General features: G+C 45.3%; 2 protein-coding genes across 19 annotated transcripts; one reads left to right on the top strand and one right to left on the bottom strand.

Moving 5' to 3' along the window:
- Positions 1-130: 130 nt before the first annotated feature.
- On the bottom strand, positions 131-23,031 carry CEP63 (centrosomal protein 63). 17 transcript variants are annotated; one of them, XR_012587716.1, is made up of 16 exons: positions 22,946-23,031; positions 20,248-20,300; positions 19,691-19,861; positions 17,782-17,962; positions 15,740-15,835; positions 13,363-13,488; positions 12,368-12,481; positions 9,707-9,940; positions 9,302-9,447; positions 8,345-8,479; positions 7,600-7,714; positions 5,532-5,729; positions 5,009-5,095; positions 4,036-4,390; positions 3,157-3,463; positions 131-654 (listed from the first exon to the last, which is right to left on the bottom strand). XR_012587716.1 is itself a non-coding variant. In XM_074592631.1 (16 exons), exons 3-16 carry the CDS (start codon positions 19,732-19,734, stop codon positions 496-498), a joined length of 2,148 nt encoding a protein of 715 aa, XP_074448732.1. In that variant the 5' UTR covers positions 19,735-19,861; positions 20,248-20,300; positions 22,946-23,023; the 3' UTR covers positions 131-495. The 17 variants fall into 17 exon arrangements, 11 of the variants coding, with proteins under 11 accessions (XP_074448732.1, XP_074448733.1, XP_074448744.1 ...); XR_012587720.1 differs by having other exon boundaries at positions 19,691-19,759; positions 22,946-22,996; XR_012587717.1 differs by having other exon boundaries at positions 22,820-22,980.
- ANAPC13 (anaphase promoting complex subunit 13) lies at positions 23,010-27,190 on the top strand. Of its 2 annotated transcripts, none has more exons than XM_074592648.1 (4): positions 23,010-23,068; positions 23,527-23,633; positions 24,083-24,208; positions 26,726-27,190. In XM_074592648.1, the coding sequence occupies exons 3-4, from the start codon at positions 24,110-24,112 to the stop codon at positions 26,849-26,851; spliced, it is 225 nt and encodes a 74-aa protein (XP_074448749.1). In that variant the 5' UTR covers positions 23,010-23,068; positions 23,527-23,633; positions 24,083-24,109; the 3' UTR covers positions 26,852-27,190. The 2 variants fall into 2 exon arrangements, with proteins under 2 accessions (XP_074448749.1, XP_074448750.1); XM_074592649.1 differs by lacking the exon at positions 23,010-23,068 and adding an exon at positions 23,315-23,427.
- Positions 27,191-27,277: the final 87 nt, after the last annotated feature.

The raw sequence follows: 27,277 nt of genomic DNA, 5'->3' as shown, positions 1-27,277 counted from the left end.
TCTTTCCTTGAAGGACATAGCTGCTCTGGGAGGGAAAGGATGGAAAAGGCGTTGATCAAAGTTCCTGATGAGAAGGCAAGATCAGCCACAAGAGATTTGCTCTTTATATTTGTATGAACAAGAAAAGAGGTGTTTTTCCATTCTGTTTTATTTCAATGCTTTTACACATATAAAACATACATAAAATACTTTACATTAAAATTAGCAAATGCCTCACTTCTAAAAAATGCAATCTCTTTGTGAATGCGTGCACAAACACACACCTCTGATGCGGCTTTCTGACCTACAGCAAGCAGACCGAAGGGTTTGTGGCGCGATACCCTCCATCAGATCAAACATGTGAGAGGAGTTTCCTTTCCTCAATGTCCATCCTGCTGATCCAGCTCAAAGTGGGAGATACGGACTTTCACTCAAGCTCCCCAACGGCAACTGTACCTCCCCAGTCACAGTCTGGAACCACGTAAGTAAGCCAGCATTCAAATTCAGTGAGAAACACTACTCCTGGTGTCCAAACTGTCTGACTATTTTGTCACTCTCTTTTTTCAGTTCCTCTATGTGAGCATTCAGGCACTCCAGGATGTGCTGGGACCTCAGTTCTTCCTCTTCCAGGTATCTTGCAGCTATCGATCCAACTGAAGCCGTAGGCAGGGGACACTAAAGGGAAACAAAGGGATATCAGAGATTCTTCCATTCCAAGCTTCAGCCAGAAACACTACTGATCCGCAAACCATGCGACTAAATACATTTCTAAAGGCTCTCGTGTCACTTCTGTCCTATTGGACAGACGGAGCACTCATCTCTCACGCTTCTATCACAGGTAAACGTCCCTCCCAACAGTCTCCAACCAACAGTGAAAGCCTCCCAAGCCTTTGCCAAAACTGCAGGGAGTAAAACCGGTACCTCAGCACACATAACTTCTTCATTCCAACAGTTCCCCTCTCTAAGGGCTAGCGCTGAACAGAAACGAGCTCTCCATGTGCCTGTGTAACCGCTGCACTTCACAGGCGGAACCCTGACCCCGGAGCTATCAATAGGAACCAACTGTTTACTTCAGGGAACTGGAGTTTCACTTCAATTCCCAGCCCCTCCGCTTCAAATAATGAGAGGGAATGACGCAGCACGTGCAATCACAGCGTAAGCCTGGAGAAGGTCACTACAAAGTACCGAGGGTTTTGTCACGTTGTGTTAGTGCAGCCTCACACTTAAGGTCTACATCTTGCTCCTTGTCTTCATAAAGTCGGCAGTGAGCAGCAGCATCTCAGAATCTGGGTTCCAGGGAAGGGAAAGAACTGCCAGACCAGACCAGCACTGGGAATATCTCTGCTTTCTTTTATATACCTCCTCTTCTTCCCTGAAATAATGGGTTCCTGCTACAATCCCACAGGGGAAGTACAGACCAGACTCCCATCGCAGATCACTGAACACCACTTCAGCTACCAGTAGCCAATAAACTACCCCAGATTTTTACTGTTACAGTCTAGACCTATTCCTGCTACTCAAATCACTTACCCACAAGTTCTTAACTTACAAAAATAACATTTTAAACTAAGCTTAATTTATGAGTTGACGAAGAGAATCTTCCTGCAGAGGGGCTGGCAGGTGAATTATAAAGTTACTAAGGGGCTGCTTTCCGTTACAGAAAACTTGCCTCACTGTCTTGGCAACAGAATGTAACTGGTTACTTCCGAATCCTGGAGTCTTGTGGTTTTCTAAGCAGCCAGGAACAAAGGGAAGCAGAAAAAAGGCTGCAGATAACAAGCAAATCTCTCCTACCCCGCTACTGCCTACTGATGAGAATTCTCCACTCAATGTTAAAAGAACTGACCTAAAAGATGCTGGAGCCTGACCTCGAGCGGGGAGTCCCAGTGAACACCAGGAGAAGTGTTTGCATTTCCTTAGAAACCTTATTTCTACCTCTCAGAAGAAGCAGCAGCACATTCTCTTCTACTAAACATCAAGCCCTAGAGCTTTTCAGACCCTGAAGTGGAACTGTTTGCACTTTAGTTCCAATCCTGCAACCTGAAGAGTTTCCATTTACAATATTACAGTTCCCTAAGCTCCCAACACTTGTTTTCTGGACGTGCCCACAAGCTACTTCAGTCTTGAAACAATCAAGACCTGTTCCAGGTAGTAAACCTCATCAAGATGTACAAACCTGATAAGCCTCCGCTCACCTGTGCATCAGACTCTTCTCTGGGCTCCCCACAAAATAAAAATAGTGTGTCGTCACTGCTGACACACAACCAGAGGAGAAAATACTCTGAAGACTGCTAGTGGTAACACATCTGGAGCAAGGATCAGCATCTAGGATTCTGCCCTCCCTGAAGGACAGCAGCCCCGTCTGGAGCAGGGTATGGCAGTTACTCCCAGCGTCCCTCTTCCATGCCCCTCCCTGATCCAGTCAGTCTACAGCCTGGTCGTTACAGCGGCTACTGGGATATACGGTCTTAAATACCAAAGGAAGAAGGGACTGAGTCCAAGTTTCCTGCATCTTGGGTAAGTGCTCCAGCAGCTGAGCTGAGGTAAGAGGAGAGAGAAGGTGCCAACAGGGTTTCTTACTACAAAAGTGTGATCAGCAACTAGGAAAAAACAATAGCCTCCCCTTGTGCAGTGAAGCACCAATGTCAGGCTTTCCTATCGGCTAGCGTAAGAGTCGGCTCTAAGTTCAGTGTGCTGACTACTGCACTCCCATTCAGAGGGGTCAGATTCACCCTCTGCATTACAGTGAATATAGATGTGCAGCACCAGCTTTCAGATTTGAAATACTCAGCACTCTACATCCATTGTGAGCCACTACTACAGACCCAAGCCAAGAGCCAAAGCAGAATTCTGACGTGACAGAAGCAGTTCGTGGCACACTGATACACAGCACCAGTATGGAGAGAACCATAAGCTTCTGGAATTAGCTTAGCAGTTATACCAAACACAAAGCTCTTTCCCAGAGAGTTCTGAAGAATAACCACAAGGCTCCCATTGTCCAAGTACTAACCATCCAGCAGTGTTTTTTCTTCCCTGTTTGACATTTGATGTGTGCCTACAGAATCCTACACATACCAGGCAGATCACACATGCAAAAACCTGGCTCCTTTTGCCAGATGAGAACCCAGCTCTATCCTCAGCTGTTGAATAGCAACCAGCTTCTACACAACCACTTACCAAAGGCACAGATTCTCTCTGATGATTTGAGGTGGACTGCTTAGATGCTTCATCTGCAAAATCTTTGTTTCCGTCCAGCACATGGAGCAAAGAATCTGTTCCCAGCGAGGTGCCCATAGCAAGCGACTCCGTGGAGTTCTTCCTGCTGGTGTGGGTGGGCAGCTCGCCCGTCTCAGGGGACACAGTTCCCGTTTCAGCAGCCCCCCATCTCTGGGGCTCCCCTTGATGATGCTGAACAGTCCCGTCAGGCTTGTGGTGTATTCTCTCTGCTTGTTCATCATGTTTGTGCTGTGCTTCCCGAGTTGTCCTGGAAGGCAGGTTTGAACACATAACTGTTTGACAGTTTCCCTCTTAGCAGCTGAACTTTAGCAGAAACTCGCACAGAGATAACAATTAACATACAGGTTACTAATAGCCCTGGCAATCCAAACTGGCTCTTGTTTCCATAGGACTTCCAGATGCGCATCCAGTCTCTAGGGAATTCTCTCCCACTCTTCTGCTACTATAGATACCAAAAACTGCAGTCTGCACATCCTAGCAGCGCAAAGGAAAGGAGCACAGCCACCCAGGCCAAATCTAATCCCTTTACTGAAAAGAGCACATACTGCTTCTCAACCCAAGAAAAAGGCAAAGGCAGTCAAAAGACAGTCAAACACTAGCTGGCTTTGCAGAACGCAAACCAGCTGGGACTAAAAGCTATTGCACTACTTAAAGCATAAAGGCAGATTCCAAAACAGCCCTTGCGGTCTCCTATACATACTATGCGCTGGAAATAGATACTATACATAAAGCACATCATTAAAAACCCCACACATCCCCACATCTTCTGCTCTCCTTCATAATAAGGAAGCAGCATCCTCGGGGTCACACAACACTCACCTGTACTGCACATCCCTGGCCTCAGGCTCCTCGTCTTGCACATGATGAGCAGTGCCCTCGAGTTCCTCCTGGCAGACCTGCTGAGCGAGCTCCAGTTTTGCTCTGGCCTCTGCTAGATCCTTCCGCAACTGCTGGTTCTCAGATTTTAATTTATTTAGTTCAATAGCATAGTCTTCACTGAGTGCTCCTGGGGTGACATCTTTTCCCTGATAGACAGCAAAGGGCTGAAGTCAAAACTTCTGATTTGCAAGACACCATGGTCAAATCCAGAGCAAAGGCCAGCATGCGATTCCTTAAGGCATATCCTTTTTGGTTTGTGTGAGACAGAACTTGCAAACCAGCCATTTCTTCCTTCCTGCAAGCACAAAAATCAACCACTTCCAGGAATTATTCCTGCCAAGACGGTGCCTCTTCCATGCAGGCTCCCTTTCTCCCCTCTGGGAGTGCCACATCAGCAGGAGCCCACCATAGTGCCCCTTCCCAGCGCATTGCCCCAGGGTGTCCAGCCCATCTTGCCAGGCTGCAACCTGCCTGCGGAGCACAAGGGACAGCCCTGCTGAATGGCTCTGCACCAGGAGGGGAACATGCCCTTACCCCAGAAGATGCAAGGACGAGAGTAGTTACAGCTCCGAGACAGGTCAAAGGGACAGCACAGACTTAGACTCAGAGGTTTGAGGTAAACTGGCATAAAATGGAAACGTAACAAAATGTACTAAAAACCATGGGCCAGAGCCCACGGAGAAGAAACTGGGATTAGGGCTCTGTTTACACAGCTGTCCTCAGTAGTCTGTGACTGAACAAGATGCTCAGTATTTCTGGGCCTATTTCCTCACACATTGCCCTTTTGGCTCAGGTTTTAAGTTCCCTGAACTCCACCAAGCATTTTGAGAGGCCTGGGCATAGACTATTACTGTTCATAGGTAGGGGACACACAAACACTAGCCCCTTCCCATCTCTGGTCCCTAATGCATACCTCTAGCATACCGCACTCCATTTTTTCCAGCATCTCCAAGAGATGACGGTTTTCCAGCCTCAAGGTTTCCAGCTGGACCAGAATGACCTGAGGAAACAGAGGCAAACGACAAGCTCAGAAAAAAAGAACGCAACACATGCCCCCAACACCCTACAGGCATTTTCCACCCTCAATTCAAGCAGGAGTACAAAGCGAGTCTTGGGCCGTTAGTTCTGCAGGGACCCTGTAGAGAAGGCCATGCACAGTCATTTACTTTTGTCTTCAAAGATGTATTCTTCCAGGCCTAGTTAGCATGAGCGACCTCCAAGAATTCTCTGGGACTGTCAGTTAGAGGTTTGAACAGAAGCAGCGAGACAGATTCAGTGAACACCATAAATTAGAAGATTTCATCAGAAGGGTCTCAGCGTCTTTGTTCAAAGGCTGAAGAGAGAAGGAAACTGTTAACGTAGCTAAAATGTAGGGTGGTATTCCAAGCCTCCAGATCCCTTAAAGAGACAGCGTAAGAGTCTTCTGCCTTTTTTACCCTGTGTTCCACTGCTTTCCTCTCTGCTCTTTCAATCTCTGTTCTCAGCCGTTGTTCTAGGTCTGATGTGGAGCCACTTGCAGACGCAATTGTGATGTCCCGCTGGTGTAACTCTTGTGTCAACCTGGAGATTTCCCTTTTCATCCCTTCTAGCTCACTGCTGCGAGTTTGTTCAGCTTGAGCGAGCTGCGCTTTCAGCTGGAGGAAGATATGCACACATCACCCATGAGTTTTTAAAAAGATGTTTCAGCAAAAAAGGACATGGTAATACGAAATCTAAGTACAGGAAAACAAAAAGCTTTGTGTAACAAGCCCTCTGTGCATGCCTGTCCTTCTTGATTGAAAACCACCTCATCCCAATCCTTTTCCACACCATCAACTGACAACTGGCACAAGACGTAAGTTACATGCTCTGGAGTACTCGAGAAGACCAAAAATTGATCAAATCACAGTTTCTTTCGCTCACCATTGTACCTCCATGGCCAACAGATACCCGATATTTTACCGTAACTGGGCAACACTTCCATAATACAGCCTTGCAATTTGCCACTCTGTCTTCCAGACGCAGAGATGATATCTTTAAATAGCTCTAGCCAGACTTTTCTTCCATGAATTTGTCCTAAGCCTTTTGAATCTATATTAGCTTGTAGCAACTAAAGCTACCCATGGCAAACTTCCACAAGCTAGCTATGCGCAGGGTAAAAATATACCTCTTTGTTTTCATAACTCCATTTGATGACCACTAGTCCCTGCGTTATGAGAGAATAATCATTCCCTATTTACTTTCCACATGACGGGCATGATTTTATTTTTAGTACGTTCAATCTCATTTATCTCCTTTCCAGTTTGGTAAGTCCTACTCCATTCAGCTGTTCCTTGTATAAAAAACACCCCATCCTTTTGATCATCTTTTTCCATACCTTATCTTGTCTTATTCAATCCTTTTTGAGATGGCAGACCTGAACTGCATTAAATATTCTGGTAGACACACCGTATATTTATTCAGCAACATAAGAGAAGAACAACACAGCATAATTTCTTCCCTAGTAGTTCATTCCATTAGCCAAAAATATTAACCACCCAAACGTCCAGGATTTTTCTGAGAATTACAAGCATTTTAGCAAATTGAACCAGATGATCTCTGCCTAGCCATGTAAATACCATACATACGGTGATTTATCTCCATGTCACCTCAGTGCCTCCCAAGTATATAAAATAGAAACAACCATAATAAATCTCTCTTTCCTCCCCAGCAGCCTGTAGGAGATTCATTTATTGTGTGGCTGTTTAGATGTGTAACCAAGCACTCATCTCTGGCAAGATCTGCACTTCTGTACATTCAGAATAAAGGATGAAAGACTTTCACAGAAGTGAGGTTTTTCACTCAAGTCCAATAAGGTTTCTACTCTGACCATGCTCCAGTGAAAGCTCTCACACTAACTGATCTAGACTATTATTAAACGTCAAGCCTTTTGGAGGGCTTGCCTCCCTCGGGTGCGCAGAGCACTGGGGTGAGGTCCTCATGGCAGATGAGCTGCTCCGTTTCTTCCAGTCCCTGAGTTCACGTCCAGGTATCAAGTCTGAAACAAACTCCCTTTCTCACATGCGGACTAGAACACATTCGAAGCCCTGTCTCAAGCATGATAGGACATATTGCAGCAAAACCCATTCCCTCCCTGTTCTTCATCCTATTGGGAGCCTGTATTAGGCTTAAACTCAGGATTCCAGGCCTTCATTTCTTTGCATATTTGCCCCTCCAGCACTAATTCAAGTACCTCCACGCTGCAGAGAAGTACTGCATGCAGCAGGGGTAGGCCTAAGAGGCAGTCGCAAAGTAAACCCCACAGCCATGTACAGAAACCTGCAAACCCGTCCTCTCCACCCCTCCTTCCTCGGATCTGCTCCTTACGCCTCAGCACACCACTGCCCCCACAACACTCCCAGCCGTCAATCCCACTTGGAGTTGTGCTACCTGTGCGCTGCAGTCTCTGCTGAGGCTCATGACGCACACGGGAACAGCTGACTCCACAAGTGCCTTTCCCACTCTCCAGGAACAAAGCAACATTACCTTTTTAATCTCTGCTTTTGACTCAGTATGGTGTTCTTCCATTGACTGCAGCTCTTTGATATTCTCATCCAGCTCTTCACTCAGCTGTACACACCTTGCATTTGAAGACACCAGGCTGGGTGCCAAATGTAAAACTACAGATTAGAATACCCCAAAGAGGAGGAGATGGTCAGAGATACTTTGATCTTCCAAGCAGTCTCCTATGTCTGTCATAACAGAAACCGGACTCTTAGCCTAGAAGTTCCTTACCAGTCCTTTGGTTCTGTTTACCAAAATAATTTCAGAAGAGATCAGGAAGCTGATCTAACAGATAATACCTGTTTCTTGTTTGTTGCTTTACCATAGTAGGACTACAAACTTCCCATGCAGACATTAGTGTGAAAACCACAAGCTCAGAGAGGAAGACTCATTTATAATCCTTATTTCACGGTAAGGTCTAGATCTGGTTCTAACCAGCTGGCCAACAAAGGCTCCTGAACCTATTACCAATGAAGGTGCTCAGCCTAAGCAAGCTAAAACACTGAAAACACCCACAGTGTGCGGTGAAAAGCAGCCAACCAATTAGCAAAACAGTCTCACTATTAAACTGCAAAATGAATAGCATTTGATTTCTCCAGCCCTTTGATATTTAAAATAAGCCTCCAAAAATCAGTGGGACTGGTTAACTCGATGAACACAATATATTAGGTATTACATTATTATCCGAGTTTCATTGCACAAGCAGGGAAAGCAAGCAGTCGGCTACCTGTTCTCAAGATGAGTCACCTCTGACTGTAAGTGCTGTTCCTTCTTCTGGGCGACATCCAGCTGCAGTAGTATGTGCTCCAGCTCTAGCCCCGGGGAAGACAATTGCTTCTCCTGCAAGCGTTCCTCCAAAGCCCTAAGCAGAAACATGAACTTTAATCTCAGTACAAAAATGTCATGCCCGAGTTCAGTAATACAGGGAACATAACCACCATTTTCTTGGAATTCTCTGAAAAATACATAAAGCCCAACACTAGGTGACACCTGCATGCATTGTGAAGGCGCAAACATGTCAGCTGGATGACAGCCCCCTGCTTGAGTTCAGGCTGATTGGAAAAGACGACATCCTGTTTTGATGCTGGCCTCCCTGATCCCGTCTCCCTGCCGTTAGCAGACATCCAGTTTGCAAGACACGGTGGGGCTGTTCAGTAACGCACGCCAAAACCTTTTCACACAGCCACCAGAACCCTATAGATTTTGCATGTTGCCAGTGCAGAAGGAGGAGGCCAAGATGATTTTGTCACATATGTACTGACTTTACCAAGGTAACTCATTAAATCAGCGAGAACTCTCACCTATGTTATTAAGCACATTATCAAATCCTGAAAGGACCCCAGCATTTGACCAAAAATGCCCGGGGGGGGAGAAAAAAAAAAAAAGGCTGAAAAGCTCAAAAGCCCTGTGCTGCTTCCAGAAACCTAGCTGCGTAGAAAGCTGATTCCTTCCACACTCCTCACCGTGAATCAGTTGATTTCAAAAGCAATGCAATTTGGCAAATGCTGCAAGGAAACACAGCACTTGGGAGAAACTACAGTGTACCATTCTATATATCAACCAGCACATTCTATATATCAACCACACAGAAGCGTATGAAAACGCTTCTACCGTCCTCAGTGGGAGAACCTGGAATATAGATTTGCATTCGAGGGCATAAATACCAGTGAGGCACAGATGTTACCTGATGAGGAGTTCTTTTGTGCGAAGAGTTTCTGTCACCCTGGCCAGCTCTTTCTGTAAGTGTTCCTGGTGCAGCTTGGTGCTGTCAATGAAATCTTCTTGAGACTGCAAGGTGGCTCTAAGTTCCATCTTCTCATCCTGTAGCACCTGCATGGGAGGGAGAAGGAATGGCTGTTGCAAGATGGACCAAATCATTTCGTTGTAATGCCATGAGAGGTTGATCAGATTTTTAAGGAACCCTTGGAAATACTGCAGAGCACCACACGAGCACAAAGCCAGCTTGGAGGCCAATCAGGAACGTCACAATGGCCCTAGAAAGAGACAGGAGCTCTGGGATGAAGAGTCTTCCTGCTGCTTCTCCCAAGCACTGCTCTCTGTTCATTTTCCTAACAGTTCCTCCACTGACCTCTAACATTTTCTTGGATTGCCTTAATTCTTCTTGAAGTCTTTGCTGATCTTCCAGAACCATCCGATTGTTTTCAGTCAGGTCATCCACTCTCATGTTAAGCCTCTCCACCTCCAACTCGTTGGCACAGATAGCATCATTGGCCCTCTCCAGCTTGCTGGTTAAGTGCTGGATTTCCGAGCGGCTGGCCAGCTCCACCGACTCCAGAATCTGCTTCCGATTGGCAAGCTGAGTCTGCCAAGAGCAATTGGTTTGCATTAAAGCTAAATTACAGAAAACACAGTGTATCAAAACTATATTCAAAACAACTTCTGATTTCTTTGTGTAACAAGCCACATTCTCAAAGTAAGGAACTTTCCTTTCAGGGAATTAGGGAAAGCATTGTTCCAGGGTTGCACAATGGGTAAAACCTCCGAAGGAAAACAGAATTAAAAAAACCTGAGGGGGCCCTCTGACTCCAGAAGGTATCCAAAGAGAATCTGGGAAGATAGGATCTCAGATCACTCAAGTTGTCCAAGTATGAACTGCCTAAGAACAAAGCTGCCTACTATTTTTTGCTTATTAACCTAAGGCTAGACCAGAAGAAACGGCAGCATGGAAGAAGGTTTGTAAATACCATACGCAAACTAGAGATTACCCAATCGTTAATTCCACACCAGGACAGAAAGCAGGTCTTGGTGTACAACGGAAAAAAAAAAAAACAAAAACACACAACCACAAAACAGATGAAAAAACAAACTGGATGTAACAGTCAATTATGTTTTGCTTTACGCAGTAAATATCTGGTTCTAACAGCTTGCAAGAACGCTCACTTTGAATGTTTCATTGTTTTAATGGCAGACAAAAAAAAAGTTATAAGGAACATATGACTAGCAAACAATACATGCTCTATTATTTATAGGCACAATACTTTATTTCATAGCATTTCTTTCCACATAGCTAGCTGGTGAAATTTAACAAGCCAGCTCTCATATTAGCTTCTAAGAACATTCACTTCATGTATTTCCTTTCTGTATAGTGCCTTGTAATTTTTAAAGGCTGAAACAAAATATTTGAGTAGTCCTTTACTCCCAATTTCTAAGAGCAGCAATTCCTGCCAGCTTCAGAACCACCACATGCCTTGATTTGCTGCCTGACACATAATGCCTCATAACTGAGAAAACTATAGGAACTGTGCATTTGGAAGGCTATGGTATAGTTTTGATTACAGCCTTTTCATTATTTGAATAGTCATGACAGAAAACGTAATCAGGAGGGGCAAGAGTTTAAAGTGCAGCCTTTCTCCGCCCAAGACTACCTGAATATTTATTTCTGCATTAAGGAAACACATAAGCTATCTCTCTTTTCCAGCCGCAGAGGGTGCAGGACAGCACAGAATTCCAAGTTTCACTTGTTGACTTTAAAGGCTGCCGGTGTTACAGGAAGGTGCTCATCACTAGGTAAGAATGCCAGGCTGCCCTAAGCTGCACGGAGAGATAGGAGGGAAAGCCAGCTGAAAGAAGAGAAAGGGGAAGCACTCCATGGTCCCAGAGCTCAGCTTGACCTCGTGCCAGAAAAACAAGCAAACATACAAAATGCATCAAAACATCCAAGGCAAAAATTTAGCCCTTTCATGCCAGGCTTTTCAAAGAAATTGAGGATTCAGGCAATCTGTTCACAGTACCTATGCACCTAAGTCACTTACACCGCTTAGGAAAAATTTCCCCAAATTCCTGTTTTTCTGCTGCACAGTAAGAAGAGTTCCTCTGCACTCCAGTGTACCAGCCTGTACTCCAAGGACACATCTGTTCTCAGACAATTGAGCTATCAATGATACAAAGACAGCAGAGCAGCAAGACCTTCTGCTCAAATGCTCTCTCTGCATTTGTAGATCTCCCAGTGTCAGCCTCTCACAAAGCCCCTGTCAGAGCCAGCGTCAATCCTGTCATCACAAACTTCCTCCTTGCAGGAGCTTCCACTCAAGAGCAACTCAGGAGCCCATTAAGTGTAAAGCCCCCAGCAAGAGCTTCTTATCAGTGTCTGCTGTGATTGTGTCAGTGTGACTTCACAGCTGTGCTCTAGGTCAATTCATCTTGCTCTGCTGCAGCACCACTAACTCACCAAGTGATTCGCTTTTCAGGAACAGCAGCCCCACTACTTCTTCTTACCTTTAAAAGACTTTTTAAAAAAAAAAAAACAAAAGAGAGGGGGGCTGCAAAATGCTATTATTTCAGTACTTTGCAGAAGCATCTGTCGTAGGGGAAGACTATTTTCCAACATCATCTTCTGAGTTGGACCTACAAGGTACATATTTAGCTGCTGGCAGGTACGCAGCTTTGAATTACACACTATGATGTAACAGCTATTTTAAAGTGTCATATGCTGTGGTCTCTGCCTCCTAGGGAAAGCTTCATCCTACCATCTTGTCTACTAGTTGGAGGGGTGGCAGGGAGAGCTGCACGAGGTTTATCTAACCTCTGTTGACAGACTCCAGATCTTTTTTCCATAGAGCACTTATACAAGTAAACCCTATTCCACCGGGACATTAAAAGTCATTTCAATGGCAACCTAAACTGGATTCAAGCCTGAGAGATTTCATTAGTCTCTCCCTCTTTCCCCCTCCCTCCCCTCCCACCCGCTGCCACAAACAAAACAAAAACTTTCAGCACATATTAATTGTACCTGAATGAGCTCAGACTGCTCAGCCAAAGCCTTCCTCTGTGCTTCCAGCGATGCCACCTGCTGCTGGTAAAGCAAGCGCTGCTTCTCCCAGTCAAGTGATTTTTGACGAAACTCCTGCAAGAACAGCAGGGGTGGCTTGCAGCAGTACGTCCATGCAGTTGACAAGAAGGCCCCCTTCTAGTTCGTATCCCTGTTTGCTTTCTCTCTCCACCATATCCTCATGCACCTTTCCCCACAGCAGGGAAACCATTAGCCAGTCATTTGATGCACCAACTCAGCGGTATAAAACCCCTCACATACTGTGCTTGCTGTATTTCATTCCCTCCCAAGTTAAAACGTCAGTGTCAATTACTGCTGTTTACAAATGTTAAGTGCTAACAGATTCATGGCTAGTTTCATGGATTTGCTGTCAGAGGTTTAACAATTCAGACTGTCTTTAGCTTCCAAAACATGCTGCTATTGAAATCACTAAGATGGCAAGTATGAACTACAGAATGTTAATGCTAATCTCTGCTCCAGAAATTGGACACTACATCAGTCAGATGTGTTTGTTAGCCACATCCTCAGGGTACAGGAGAAGAAAATTGAGTGCGGTTGAGCTCAGCATAGCAGAAAGATTAAAAGATGAGACGGGGTTGAGAAGTAGTATGACATGTAGCTCCCCCCTCTTTCAAGAAGTGAGATGACAACCCCACCACGCTGGAATTCATTCCATTCACATAATTAATTTCCCTTCCAGCACCTTCTTCCTTTTATTTAGTCTAAGAGTAAGAACAGCAGCGTAGTTTATCCTGTGTACTCAGAGGCCCCCGTGCAGGAAACTGCCTTTATTACACAAGCAGATGAGAAGAGCTACACCTGGAGAGTAGATAGAGAGTGCTTTTGCAGCAGGATTCACAGTCCACTTTCTAGTTGACTATTCAGCCACCACGGAAGCCCAGAAAGTCAGTTAGTATGTACAAACTCCGATTAGCACTTCCTTCTTCACTACATACCTCCAGCTTCCTGGTCAGTCGGCTCATTTCAAACTGGTCCTCCCCTTGTCTCTTGTTAGCTTCTTCTCTAGTTTCTCTTAGTTGTTTCTTCTGCAGCTTCTCATAGCTCCTCCTCAGCCTGGACAACTGCAAAGAATTCAGTGAAAGAGACAACTTTGTTCAAGGCCCCAGAGCAAGAATTAAACAGCACTTTCAAAGAAGGCACACAAAATGGCTTCACACAAACAATTCCCCTAATCAAGGCCACACAGCTTGCAAGTGAAGACTTCTATTTGTATAATGAGCCTATTATACCAACAGGATTGCAGAATATGCCGAGCTGTATAAGAGTAGCAAGATGCCACTGAAGTCGTGACATCAGCAGCTCTAATTAGACCTCTGTCTTACCACTATTAAAACATGACTAAAATATCGATAAGACGGAGGTTTACATGCATCGTTAATGCAGCAAGAGCATGGTACCCCTCTCTCTACAGATGGCTCCCAGCCACAGGGTTGATCTCCTCACACAGAGGGCACATCACACCGCACACGGGGCAGGGGTAGTGCTACACAGAGGTACAATTTCTTACGTGACTGAAATACACTCGTGAAGCTCAGGTGGGAACTGGAACTCTTCCGCTTAGTGGGAGAAGGAAGATTTGAGAATCGCCATTATACATAATATCAACACTACTTCATCTGTCATTTTCTGCTTAGATACACTATGTATTTCACAATGAGTGGAGAATGCCAACAGAAAATATCACTCCTACGCCTACTGCTAGAATGCTGAAGTCGTATCAGAAGCAGGAATGAGGAAAAAACTCTTTGACATTTAAATGACCCTCTGAGCAAATAATCACTTGCAACTTGCACAGAATTTTCCATCTGATGAGCTCCCCCCAGATCAGCTATTAAATAAATCAAGTTTCCAAATGGCCACATGAATTTGAGAAGTCATCGTTCCCATTTTACTGACAGAGAAAGCCAAGCCCATGGATGAATAGGAGGGCTGCGAGAAGAAAACACGTCTGAATGAAGACCTTGTGTGCTGATCACAAAAGGTTCTCCAGAGCAAAGTCAGCAAAGTACTCAGGCATGTTCAGTGGGAACGGACAGATGTACAGGTTTCAGGTTAATATACGAACACCTTTTGCCAAACACATCAGGAGATTACAGGTTTATTCTTTCAACAATCTCAGTGAGTTAAGACACTGTACCTGTGATCTTACTGGTAATGGTGGTAAACCGAGACAGAAAGACTCTCCCCAGACAGTACCAAGAACAGAAGACTGAGGAATATTGGAGCTTAATGTCATCTACCTTAATACTGTGTGGGTAAAATACCAACACATTGCAATTTTGGCCACAACACACACACACTGTATTATAGCCTTAGCAATTTAGTCAGATCTGCCAAAGCACCTCAGCTTTGCTTTCCAGATTATCCACAATCCCAGTGGGAACATCTAGTGAACAAAGACTGTTAGTCATACTGAATAGTAAGGTGTTTTAGATGAGGACAAATGCCTTCTGTCGTCAAAGCAGAGACTACCAAATTAATTTAACTTACGGCTTACAGTGAGCATGAACTAGGCCCAACCCTCCATAGAAAACAGGTCAATGTTCTACTAGCTGTTCATGCCGTTTAACTCTCTGCTAGTGACAAGCAAGTGGAGACAGGCAAAGAGTTAAGGCATAAACATGGAATGCTGTTGTACCACCTGCAGAACATTCCACAGGTACCACCTTGCGGTGAATAAGAAGCTTTTTGAGATTAAAGCTCTGCAATTATTTTCAAAAAATATATTCTCAGCATACTTAGTTTTCATTAAGTGTGTTAAGACTAATATGCCTGGAGAGAACAAAATCCTTACCAACAAAATCAGTCAATGGAGGCCAAAAGAAGATGAGACTACATACCATTCTCAGCTCTTGATCTCACACAATTAAGGCCAGTTATAACACCACCCTTTTTTAATTTCACAAAATGCTGAAGGAGCAAACTGCTGCTGCCTGTACCCATAGCAACTTCAGAATAAGCACTATGGTGACATGGTGACTAGGATGGGTGAAGACAGGACAATTTTGCAGTAAACTGCCGCAGATGTCCAACACATGAAAACTGCAACAATACATCCACTATACATTTATACTCCCAACAGTTTTCTGTTTGTCGCCAAGTTCCTCCGAAGTGCAAAAAACAGGCCTAATGAAGCATAAAAATATTACTTTGTTTACGCCCAATGCTCTTTTTCTAAGCACATAAACATTAAAAGTTTGGGAAGGTTTAAAAGCATGGCATTTAAACAAAAGCAATGACACAAAGTATTTCACCTATCAGATCATATATTAACTGCGAACTAAAAACCAATCTTCTCTTTTTGCAGCTCACCTCCTCTTGAAATTTCTTCAGTTGTTGTTCATATTCTCTAACCATGTCCTGTTTGGCTTTTTCCACATCTGCTACCTGGTGACGCAACATGCCAACCTGAAAGAAGAGTTAAAAAGCAAGTAAATAAAACAATAGAAGTGGGCTTTCTCGTCAGTAGGTACTGGGGTTAGTTTTTATTTCATAAATATACATTATAGTAAGAGTGGTAAGAGAATTAGGATCTTTTCATAGTCTTTTAACAGCAGCATCTTTCAACGGGGTCACTCACTATGAATCAGACTAAGTCTATCCCTAAATCTTTGGTAGGCTGGGGCCAGAACCGCTTCTGTTCTGGCTTCTTGTTTTGAGCCAGTTTCTGGGGTGAAACCGACAGTTTGGGCTTGTGTCAAAAGGCTATTTTTATTTGGTATTTTCATAAAATTCTTCATAACCATGCATTATGATTTCAAGCTATACACCAAAAGAAAAGGTGGCCACCTCATTACCTTACTACACTGAAGTGAAGCGGAGATTGCAAATGACGCGTGGAGATGAGAGGGACAAAGAAAGAAATGCATCTTTGAAACTCATGGGAAGACTTCCCTTACATTGATTCAACTTCTCCCGTGACTGATTTTTGGGTTGCTTCCCCCCCACCCCCCGGATCTTTTTCCCCATTCGCAATCCAGAGTGGCCACCTTTATAACTGCAGGTCCCAAGGACAGCAAGCCACTAAATTAAAATTAAAAGAAATTCCCATATAAAATTCATAAGAGTAAAACAAAAGCATGCAAAAGCAGTAGTGACTTAACCATAGTTTACAATTTGGTTTTGAAATCAATGTTCACTTTTGGTGGTAAGAAATATTTCTAAAGCGTCTTGAGAAAACACAATTGATAGTAACAATGCTAACCAATATGATAAAAATCACCATTCTTGCAAATTAAAATCCCGTGGCATGACTCCAGATTTAATAACTCCGTAAAAAAGACATTCATTCAACACCTGCCACGAGGACCAGTAGAAGCACCTGACCGTATTAATAAGAAACTACAGAGTTCTTAACCCACAGTTGCTACAACCTGTCACATTTCTCTTTATTTTACTAGATTCCACACCAAAGTACTAAAAGCTAAAGCAGTGCTTGGGTAATTCTGAAGTTGTAGTATAGTTGTACAGGCCCCCAAAAAACCCAACTGCTTGTGCAGCTATCAGCTGGCTTTCAACCCAAGAAGTCAAAGCAACTTCCTCTGAGAGCTGCCAAAACACAATTTGTAGCAAAGAGTCTGCCAAAAGATAGGACGCAGCAATTTTAAATATAAGGACAAATTTTAAACACTTCCAGAAAAAGTTCATGTGGCTAGATCTTAAGGTACAGCCACCCAGACTCCTACTGGCTTCCTCTGATCCAAGAACAGATACATCAGTTCATTCGCACAAGAAAAAGTTCGTGGTCCGCATCCTATGCAAAAACTTCACTTGCTGATACTTCTCTATCGATACAGAAATTTTTTGCGCTTCCCACAGGCCTTTAATTAAAGGCTACAAAACCTGAGCTGCATAAAAAAAGCCCTTGGAGAATCTCCCAGCAATATCTTGGCGTAGTTTACCCTACCAAATGTTTTTTCTACCAATGACTGCAGGTTGCTGGGCCGTCGATTACTGTCATATCCAGATGCAGTGTATCTGGGCTCTCTCTAGAAACTCTGACAATTCAATCTGGGGACTTCCACCAACCCTTAGGGAGCTGATCACTTGACTTTGATTGAATTACGAATCTGACACCTTGTTCCAACAGGCTCCTTGTAAATTCTATTCCTGATTTCCAATTATGAGACAGGCTCCTGTTTCACTTAGCACAGCTATTTACTAACGTTAACCCCTTGTTTTGGCTTAGCATTTAAACATTAAAAAGAAATAATCAAAACTGATGAAACAATACCCAAAACACATGTCCATGCAAAGTCAGACTCTGAAATTTCAGGTTCAGGCTTTATATTGTACTGTACCATGTAAAACACACAGGTCGACACCAATCAGCAAAGACTATGAGCTTGAGGTACCTCCTTATATTTTTCCTGCAGAGCAGCCCTGGCAGAGGAAAGTTCCTGCTCTCGAACACTCAGGCAAGCTTCCAAAGCCTGTGTCTGTCCTTCCCACTCAGATTTCTTGTGAGCCACCATAATGTCAATCTGCTTCATCAGCTCCTGCAGCTCAGCCTCACAGGAAGTCAAGAACCCACCGCTGGAAGGGAAAGAGCTTGAGTTACAAAGCAGACACCACCCAACACAGGTACAGCGTGCCATACCAACAAAGTCAGCAGAACAAACGGATGTGCACCAAGGGACCAATTTGGCGCATGCAGTGCTTTGAACTCTATGCAAATTAGCTCGCGGAGAAATATACTTGTAAATATACTATTTACACGTTCATCCCATTCTCTAGTGCAATATCTCCTATCACTGGGCAGAGACCCAAATTTAGCAATGACCAATGAAGGATACTTGTGAAATCTCAGGGAGAACAAATGACCTACACACTTTAAACGTAGGGGGTTTGTCTCGTAGAGAACCATTACAAGCACCTATAAACACTTATCCCTTTGTCTCAGTACTATGCATTATCTAAGCAAACCGGAGCATGTTTTATCCATATTTTGTATTTGCCTTAATTGCTCTCCAGGCAGAGGCATCTTACACCAAGTTTCAGTCACCAGAGAAATCTTACAGCCAAGCTATCAGCTCCTGAAAGCAGAAGTTTATAACAAATGCAGACAAACCCCGAAGTAGGGGGGGCTGGATGACAACATGATAATGAAGAATAAAACATTCGCAATCCATTGGGGAGAGCACACTCCCTGGCGACGCTGCAATTTCTAATTTGGTGCAGTAATTATTGAAGCCAATTCAACTAACTCCTCCAAAACTTCACAAGCTGCTAAGCCAGGGACAATATTAAGGCTTGCAAGATACAGCCCTAGAGGGCGGTGAACTCCATGACAATCTTTACCCCTTTAATTTGCCTGTCAAACAGGAAGCACTGAAAAGAAATGGAAATCAATAGGTTAAGGGATTGAAATTTCTCTGTTCCCCCAGAGCATATGCACACTTCGCAACTTGGCAGTTTTTCTATAGGGAAAGAAATACTTCTTAAAGGAGCCAAAATCAGTTAAATTTGAAGTTCACCCTGTCCTACGAGTTAACCAAAAATTAGCAGCTATTATGCAAAGCAAGAACATTTCCTTCACAGCATCTGCTAATATAAAACTAAGTCTAAACTTGATTTCTGCAACCAGTTATCCGTAGAAGATAGAGTATCAGTAAACTTGAGTCACGTTCTCAAAGATGACTATGAAAATGGCATCAGGGACTTTTGCTTCATGCTTGTTTAACACATAAAACATTTTTTTCTGTTATTGGCACTACAGTCTCTCCCTGGGATCAAAGTCTAGATACTTTCACCTAAGACAGCATTAAGGATTCTTCAGAGATGAATGGGACTGCAGTTTCAGCACGAGCAGGAAATAATCAGATGTTTTCAATAAAAACAGACAACAAATTCATGTCTCATTAACCTTGCAAGGCTGTTACACCAAAAAAAAAAAAAAATATTTATTCACACCTTTAATCACTACTGCTCCCGATGTTACAGGGTAAGAAGGGTTTACAACAACAACCAAAAAAAAGAGGTAAGGTTTTCAGGACGATGCAAAATTAAATTTCTAACAATTAAGACCATAATACCTGATCAGGGATTATTGCAAAGCCAGTTTACCCAGTGACTTTTCTTCTGCACCAGCTGAAGGCCACTGCACCCTGTATTCGTCCACACAGCACACGCTAGCGGACAAACTCTACAGCCCTCATTTAAGCAATGTAAGCTTTGTCTGATACCAGAGGATCTGACTGAATAAGAGGGAAGGTTAATACTTAAATGATTTTGAATGACTGGTGTATACTGTGGCACACGTACCTCCCCTGCCCATTCCTCTGCATCCCTTCCAGCAAAGCCTCCATCACTAAATCCCGGTGGTTTCAGCAGCTAGGAAAATACACAAAAGCAGTGGTCACCCATGGCAGCGTAGGAGCAAGGCTACTTCTCCATCCAACTGCAGAACAAGCAGAAGTCCACAGAGGAAAGAAGCTGAAATAATCACAATTAGCACACAGTTACGGGTGAGAACAGTGGTCACTTTCAGGAACTTACAAGCCAAATATCCACCAAATAAAGAAAAACAGAAAAAAAAAAAAGCCCCAATGCAACCATTCAGCACTATGAAATTGCAGTGATATAATCTCCGGATCTAATGAAGGGAATAACACAAAACAGCAGCAGTGAAAGAGAATCTGCACTTCAGCAAACGGGCAAACTCAACGCGATGGGACTGGCAGATCCCCGCTCCTGGGTGCGCCAAACTGCGGAGCATCAGTGACATTGCGAGCTTCCAAACAGGCCAGCCCAAGATCCACCTCCAACAGGGGCATTTGCCACTTCAGACAAAAAAAAAAAAAAAAACAACCCATAAGCACCTTGTAGCAAGTAGCAGTAAGAATCTGTCCATAAACTGGGTCTCGATGACAGCCTAGGTTACAGAGAGTACACAGGTTACCAGTGCGTTCAGGACGCGTTGCTAGTTCACACAGTTGTGAGAACTTTCTTTTGAGATAGCACTAACTCTTTAAAAACTCCTCTAGTGCCTTAAGCTGTGAAAATAAGTTGCAAAGGTTTACAGCAGCAGCAGTACATTGTCTTCATGACTTAAAGGATGTCATTTTTAACTAACACATGTATGTACGTATACACATAGAAGTTTCACCTTATTTGTGAATTTATTTACATTAAAGGCAAAAATAGGGAATAATAATAATAAAAAAAAAGTAAGTTACTATGGAACCACATCCGGAAAGCTAGAATTTATTTCAGTGGCTCCTCCATGCAACTGTGGCTCTCTAACAGAAAAATGGTTAAACTCATCCTGACGATACAAAACTATATTTCAGTTTCACTCTGTGGAGGTATTCACACAATCTTCTGCTTACAATACATCTATGCACTTTCTCAAGTATTTAGAAACAGATCCTCACAACATCTTTCCTCAAAGATTACTACGGCACTATGAACTAATCAACAAAAGAGGGAGCAGGTAACAGAAAGTGAGACTTTCAGAAACGCAAACTCAGCTTTACTCTCTCACTTCCATCAGAGCTTCTATCCCGCTCCTACAGCATTTTAAATCTCCATCCAGAGACTAGAGCCTGTTCTTGGGAGTTCAGCTCTATTTTAAACCTTGCACATACAAAAAATATGTATTTCATTGAGGGAGAAGAAAAAAAAAAAATCCTATCCCTATTCTGAGTGTTTCATCTCTCTTTGGTCCTGTCTGTGCTTAACAGAAATCAATCAGCATGCAGAACATCTTTGTTGCAGCGCTGATGGCAGAGCTGCTGAGGAGAGCAGATGAGCAGATCCGCAGAGCTGCTGACAGCATTCCCAGAGAGCTCTCCAGGTGGTCAGAGCAGGCATTAGCCAGTAGCAGCTCCTCTGTTTCATTCTAATCACACCAACACGGAATCGATTTTCAGAGAGATTGCACTGTCCACCACAGAGAATGCCTGCTAAAATTCAAACAGAAAATCCTGAGAGCAATGCAGGCTCTTTATCAGCAGCTCCTTCCCTGAGGGGCTGGGATCAGTTCAACGCCGAAGGCTCTATCGCCACGAAGAGCCCGACAGCATCCACTCCTGCTTCTCTTAGGCTTCAAGCAGGGCCCCCAGGGTGAGACGCCTGAATCTGCAGCTTTGCATACTTGCCGGCTTACCCAGGTTTGGGGGAATACATGATTAGACACCTCTGGCCAGTACTGATGCTACATCAGCTTTGTTGACTTATCTGTTCTGACCTATCAGGCTTGCAACTCACCATGTGCAAGTTACACGCAACTAATGAGTAAAGACCCATAGGGACACCACAAGAGGAAACAATCTGCCATTAACTACAGCTGAAGCAATGAGAGCTGGCCCCTGACACTTCTGAAATTAAGGAAAAAGGAACTATTTACACACACAAAAAAAAAAAAGAAAAAAAAGAGAGAGATAAAGTAATTAAGAAACAACAAGGTTAACAAGGTTTCACATCCCAACTCAAGAAAGAATCACAGTAGAATCAAGTGGGGAAAATTTTACAATATGCAGCACTTAAGAATACTACTGCCTGTGAGAAAAGGCTGGGATTATTTAGCATAAAAAAAAACACAGTAGGATGTAACGTCGAGGTGCTGCTGGAAACAAGTTTACAATGAACAGAAAAGCACCAGGCATGTTGCAGCAAGAGTTTCACAAAGTATCCTCAGCCTGCCAGCTGCTGGAAATGATAGGATGGTTAGAGCTGGAAGGGACCTCAAAGCCCACCCAGTGCCACCCCCTGCCCTGGGCAGGGACACCTCCCACCAGCCCAGGCTGCTCCCAGCCCCGTCCAGCCTGGCCTTGAACCCCTCCAGGGATGGGGCAGCCACAGCTGCTCTGGACAACCTGGGCCAGCGTCCCACCACCCTCACAGCCAAGAATTGCTTCCTCAGATCTCATCTAAATCTCCCCTCTTCCAGTGAAAAACCATTCCCCCTCATCCCATGGCTCCCCTCCCTGATCCAGAGTCCCTCCCCAGCTCTCCTGGAGCCCCTTTAGGGACTGGAAGGGGCTGGAAGGTCTCCCCGGAGCCTTCTCTTCTCCAGGCTGAACCCCCCCACCTCTCTCAGCCTGTCCTCCCAGCAGAGGGGCTCCAGCCCTCCCAGCATCTCCGGGGCCTCCTCTGGCCCCGCTCCAACAGCTCCGTGTCCTTCTGCTGTCGGTGCCTCAGAGCTGGAGGCAGCACTGCAGGGGGGTCTCCCCCGAGCGGAGCAGAGGGGTTGCCACCTCCGGCTGAGGCCAGGCCAGGCCAGGCCGGAGCCCAGCGGGAACACCGTGGAAAACGGGCGCTTCGCCGGGGACGGCGTCCCCTCAGCACCCCCCGAGGAGGGGCCGAGGCGCTGCCCGGGGACCCCCCAGCCCTGTTCCCTGAGGAGAAGCCCCCGATTTTCCTCCCCGCTTCCTTCACCCGGGGCCCGACCTGTGCGCCGGGCTCCCCGCGCCGGCCCGGCCCGGCCGGCGGCCGTTACCGACGGTAAGGAGGCCAGCAGCGGGCCGGGCCGGGCCGGGCCTGGCTCCCCTCCCCGCAAACCCCACCACCACCGACCGGTCGGTCGGTCGGTCCGTCCGCCCCCCGCCGGTGTGGCCGTTGGCGGGCGAGCGCTGCGGCTGCGCGGGGCCCGCGCCTGCGCACTACCGGCGCCGCGGCCGCCGCCCGGAGATGGGCAGGGTAGGGGGGCAGCGGGCCGCGTCCCCCGGTGGGGGGGCACTGGGAGCGGCGGGGGGACGGGCCGCCCCCGGGGGTGGGGGGCACCGAGAGGGGCGGGGGGCCGCCTCCCCTGGTTACCGGGGCTGGGATGCGCTGGGGCCCGTTCCTCGCCCGCCCGCCCCCGCAGCTCCGGTGGGGTAAGGGCTGTGGAGGCCTGTAGAGCCAGGCGGCTCCTGCACCTCACCGAGAGCCCCCCAGCCCCCTTTGGTTCGCAATAAATATCGGTGGTCTCCAGCCCTGCGGGGGTGGGACGCATCGAGGAGGGCAGTTGGTTTGATTAACCAACCCCTGGCATGGGATGCAGCAGCTGAGGGTGGAAGGCAGGTCTTCTCTTTCTCCTGTTTTACCAGTTTGCTGGGCTTCAGGGTCTGGGCAGCGTTTTGCATGACGTTAAACGCTTCATTCTGGCTCTCTTCTAGGCTGGCGAGGGGCTGAGAGCAAAGAGGCAGCTGACAACGGCTCTGTGCAGAGCTGGAGGGGACGGGGCAGCCGTGGGCCGCAAGCTCATCTAAAGAGACTGCTAAAGGTCAGTAGCTATAAACACACGTAAATCTCTATCATTAATAACAACAGGCTAGTTTTATATACTCACAGAATCACAGGATGGTCAGGGTTGGATGGGACCTTTGGAGATCCTCTAGTCCAACCTCCTACCAAAGCAGGGTCACCCAGAGCAGGCTGGACAGGAGCGCGTCCAGGTGGGTTTGGAATGTCTCCAGAGAAGGAGACTCCACCACCTCTCTGGGCAGCCTGCAATTCATCAATCTGCCATTCGGTTTGATAGTGTTCTTTTCAGATGAAGTAGTTCTCCTACTGAAGTGGTTATAACCCTGTTTTGAGCAGATTAGGAAAATCAAGGTTTTCCCTAAAAGTTAAGGCTGAATAGAAACTGAATCAAAACTGGAGCAAGCCCATAGCCCAAACAATGTGCCTGGGGACACAGATGTTAGAAACAGTATCTGCTCTGTGTCACAGATTTAGCTGTACTCACCTGCTACAACGATGGACAGCGAAGTGCAAAGGGATGGCAGGATCCTGGATTTGATCGATGATGCGTGGAGGGAAGATAAATTGCCGTACGAAGATGTGGCTATCCCTCTGGTAGGTGAATTGCTACTTATCAATCTGAGTTAAGACCAGCATGTTTATCACAGCCCCTTCCATGAAATGGCACAGGCAGTATTGCTTGTGGTGCAGTTAATTTGTACAAAAGGTTCCTGGGATGGATCTGACTCACTCCTTTTCCCTCCTATATGCCAGCATGCTTATGAGGATGTGGATGTTTCTCTGCCCGCTTCCCCTGACCAGTTGCCAAATCTCCCTGGAACTGGAGTGCCCTTCCCATCACACAGTTCTGGGTTTGGCAGCACGGAGAAGTATAACCGTCCTTTCTCCATGCTTCCCCTTCGTATTATTAGTGTTTGAAGTGGCTTCCCAGTTCATTTGTAGAACAGAGAGGATCAGTCTCACGCAGACAGTTGCAATCTTGGTTACACTTTATTTCTACTTTCTAAAATTCCATTAAAAGAAGATGAAATTTTTTCAAATGTCTTCCTAATAAGTCTTTTCTGAATACACTGTTGCTGTTGCCAGTTCAAGGACAGTAGTGAACCTGCAGTGGGAGTCTTGCTCGTAGTGCTGCGTCCAACGCATGACAGCTATCTGTCCATCCTCCACACAGCTTGTTGTACAGCTAACGAGGCCAGAGAGGTGCAGCTGGGGAAAAGCTACCCACAAAGTCCAGAGCTGAACCTTCAGATCCCCCATGCTGATGCCTTCCTTAGCCTTTTTGAAACTACCAGGGAAGTGAGAGGTATCTGAGGATTTTCCCTTTCCTTGTTCTTTCTGGTATACAAGCTTTATCCTGGCTAGCACTGACAAAGCAGTCATGCTAAGATCGTGGGGACTGACAGGCTGCTAGCTTTGTCTAGGACAGCGACATTTCCAAATCACCAGTGACATGGCTCAAGCTTTAGCCCTCACACCACTGTCTTTTCAGAGAGGGCAAGGAGCAGCTACACACCTCCAAAATCCATGTATATGGCACACAGGTTTTCCTGCCAAGATTTGGGCTTGAGGGAAAGGAAGAGTATCTTAAGGGCGCCTACAAGAAAGCTGGTGAGGGACTTTTTAGGATGTCGGGTAATGGTAGGACTAGAGGGAATGGATTAAAAATAGAGATGGGACGATTCAGACTGGACGTTAGGAAGAAGTTCTTCACCATGAGGGTGGTGAGACACTGGAACAGGTTGCCCAGAGAGGTGGTGGAAGCCCCATCCCTGGAGGTGTTCAGGGCCGGGCTGGACGGGGCTCTGAGCAACCTGATCTAGTGGGAGGTGTCCCTGCCCATGGCAGGGGGGTTGGAACTAGATGATCTTTAAGGTCCCTTCCAACCCTAACAATTCATGATTCTATGAATGATCTTGCAGAACTGTGATTCTCCGATACGAGAGCCCAAACCCCACTTTGCTTGGGATAACCTTTATTAGGCAGGTCAACTATTATAAACTCCCTCCTTGCTGACATTTGCCTTTACCCTGTGTCCAAGTCAAGAAACATTACTGTTTCTTTCCTTCCAGCCATCTCTTGAGGTACTTACAGTCACATACAGAGGGCAGCCTCACAGCAGGAAGCCTCATCAACTACCAATAGAAAGGCAGGCCTGGCTGTGGATGGAAAGATCCCCAGGGATGGGATTGGCTCTGATCACATAGAAAAACCAGCACAAACTCACAGGAGGCTTATTCAGCAGCACTGCAAAGGAGCAAACAGAATGGCTGTACAGTGGCATTTGAGCCTGTACTGAGCATCCCATACAGTGCTCGCTCGAGAGATTCTTATGAACTCAAATGGGCTTGAATCATACGCTGGTTTCAAAACTGAAAAATTTTACTTAGCTCATGCTGGGATTTCCAGAGATCTAGAACTCAGAATTCTTGCCCAAATGGTATCTGGCAGAATAACACGCACTCTGTGCGACTGCACCAATACAGCAACACAGAGAATAATCTAAGGAGAGAAAATGAAATCTCCGTTAAACTATACTTCCTTCTTACTGTGTCATGAGCAGCTCTGTGTTGCACCTCGTAGGGGTTTCTGACTTCTACTGTTGATAGTGCACGGCCACACCTGAGTTCAGCACGTGGAAGGAGGAAGGATTTCTCACCTGCCACAGGAAAGTAACATGTTACGGAACTAGTTGTCTTAATAACAGCTATAATAAATGCAGTATCTGTATTCTTGGTAACAGCAAAAGAAACACATTGCAAAAAAAGCAATGGAATAATTGCATCGTACTGTTATTTACTTATTTTGCTTTTGCTATATATTCTCCTTCTTCACTGCATGTGCAGTCTGAGTGTATAGTAAGGCCCCAGGGTACTGGAAAACCAATTTACCTTTCAGATTAAGCACCATATTCATGTGAAAAGACTATTGCTCATAACAGGGCTTAGTAATATTTTTAAGTGGATCAGTATGTATTATATGTATTGTTCAGATGCACCCTCTGGTCTCATTTCTGGATTTTTGTATTTATCCATATGAAGTCTTAGTAACCCACTCCTTTCAGGAAGCCTATTATGTGTGGAATGCATTGTACCTCTGTTTTGTTCTCAGAATGAGCTTCCTGAACCAGAGCAAGACAATGGTGGCACAACCGAGTCTGTAAAAGAGCAAGAAATGAAGTGGACAGATTTGGCTCTCCAGTATCTCCATGAAAACGTTCCGCCCACGGGAAACTAGTGAGTCAGTGAGATCTCATGCAGTGGATGCATGAATGCAATATAAAAAAATATTTTTCAGCCGACCATCACTGTCATAAACTTCTCTAAGGAGGAAACAAGGTTTCTGAAAAAGGCTTGGATTCAAACAATTGTTCTACTCACAGTGACCAAACACAGTTTACAATCCTTCTATAACGAGTGTGAAATAACAATGGCTATCTGACACCTCAGAGCTAATCGCAGAATGTTTCTCTTACGGAAAATTATTTCATATCTTCTGTTAAATTTTTCTTAAGTTGGTGTCAATTCTGATCTTAAATGTTTTCTACCTGTGATAAAAGAAGTATTTTTTACTGTCTCAAGTTGTTATTGATTTCCAAGCTCACACTGGGATCATTTCTGACCCTGAAGGCTTATGTCCCAAGAAGTATTCCTGTGTAGTCTG

This window comes from Larus michahellis, chromosome 6 (assembly GCF_964199755.1).
Source record: "Larus michahellis chromosome 6, bLarMic1.1, whole genome shotgun sequence".
Lineage (NCBI taxonomy): Eukaryota > Metazoa > Chordata > Aves > Charadriiformes > Laridae > Larus > Larus michahellis.
The sequence above is the reverse complement of the archived record's forward strand: the minus strand, read 5'-3'. Positions and strand labels throughout refer to the sequence as shown.

What these genes read in the sequence shown, in the direction of transcription:
- CEP63 (XM_074592631.1), bottom strand. Translation starts at nt 19,734, where the DNA reads ATGGAGGCTTTGCTGGAAGGGATGCAGAGGAATGGGCAGGGGAG. An exon ending in CAAAAGCAGAGATTAAAAAG is followed by an intron (nt 5,730 to 7,599) that starts GTAATGTTGCTT and finishes ATCTTCCTCCAG; the next exon opens with CTGAAAGCGCAGCTCGCTCA. An exon ending in GCCAGGGATGTGCAGTACAG is followed by an intron (nt 3,464 to 4,035) that starts GTGAGTGTTGTG and finishes CCTGCCTTCCAG; the next exon opens with GACAACTCGGGAAGCACAGC.
- ANAPC13 (XM_074592648.1), top strand. Translation starts at nt 24,110, where the DNA reads ATGGACAGCGAAGTGCAAAGGGATGGCAGGATCCTGGATTTGATCGAT. An exon ending in AAGATGTGGCTATCCCTCTG is followed by an intron (nt 24,209 to 26,725) that starts GTAGGTGAATTG and finishes TTTTGTTCTCAG; the next exon opens with AATGAGCTTCCTGAACCAGA.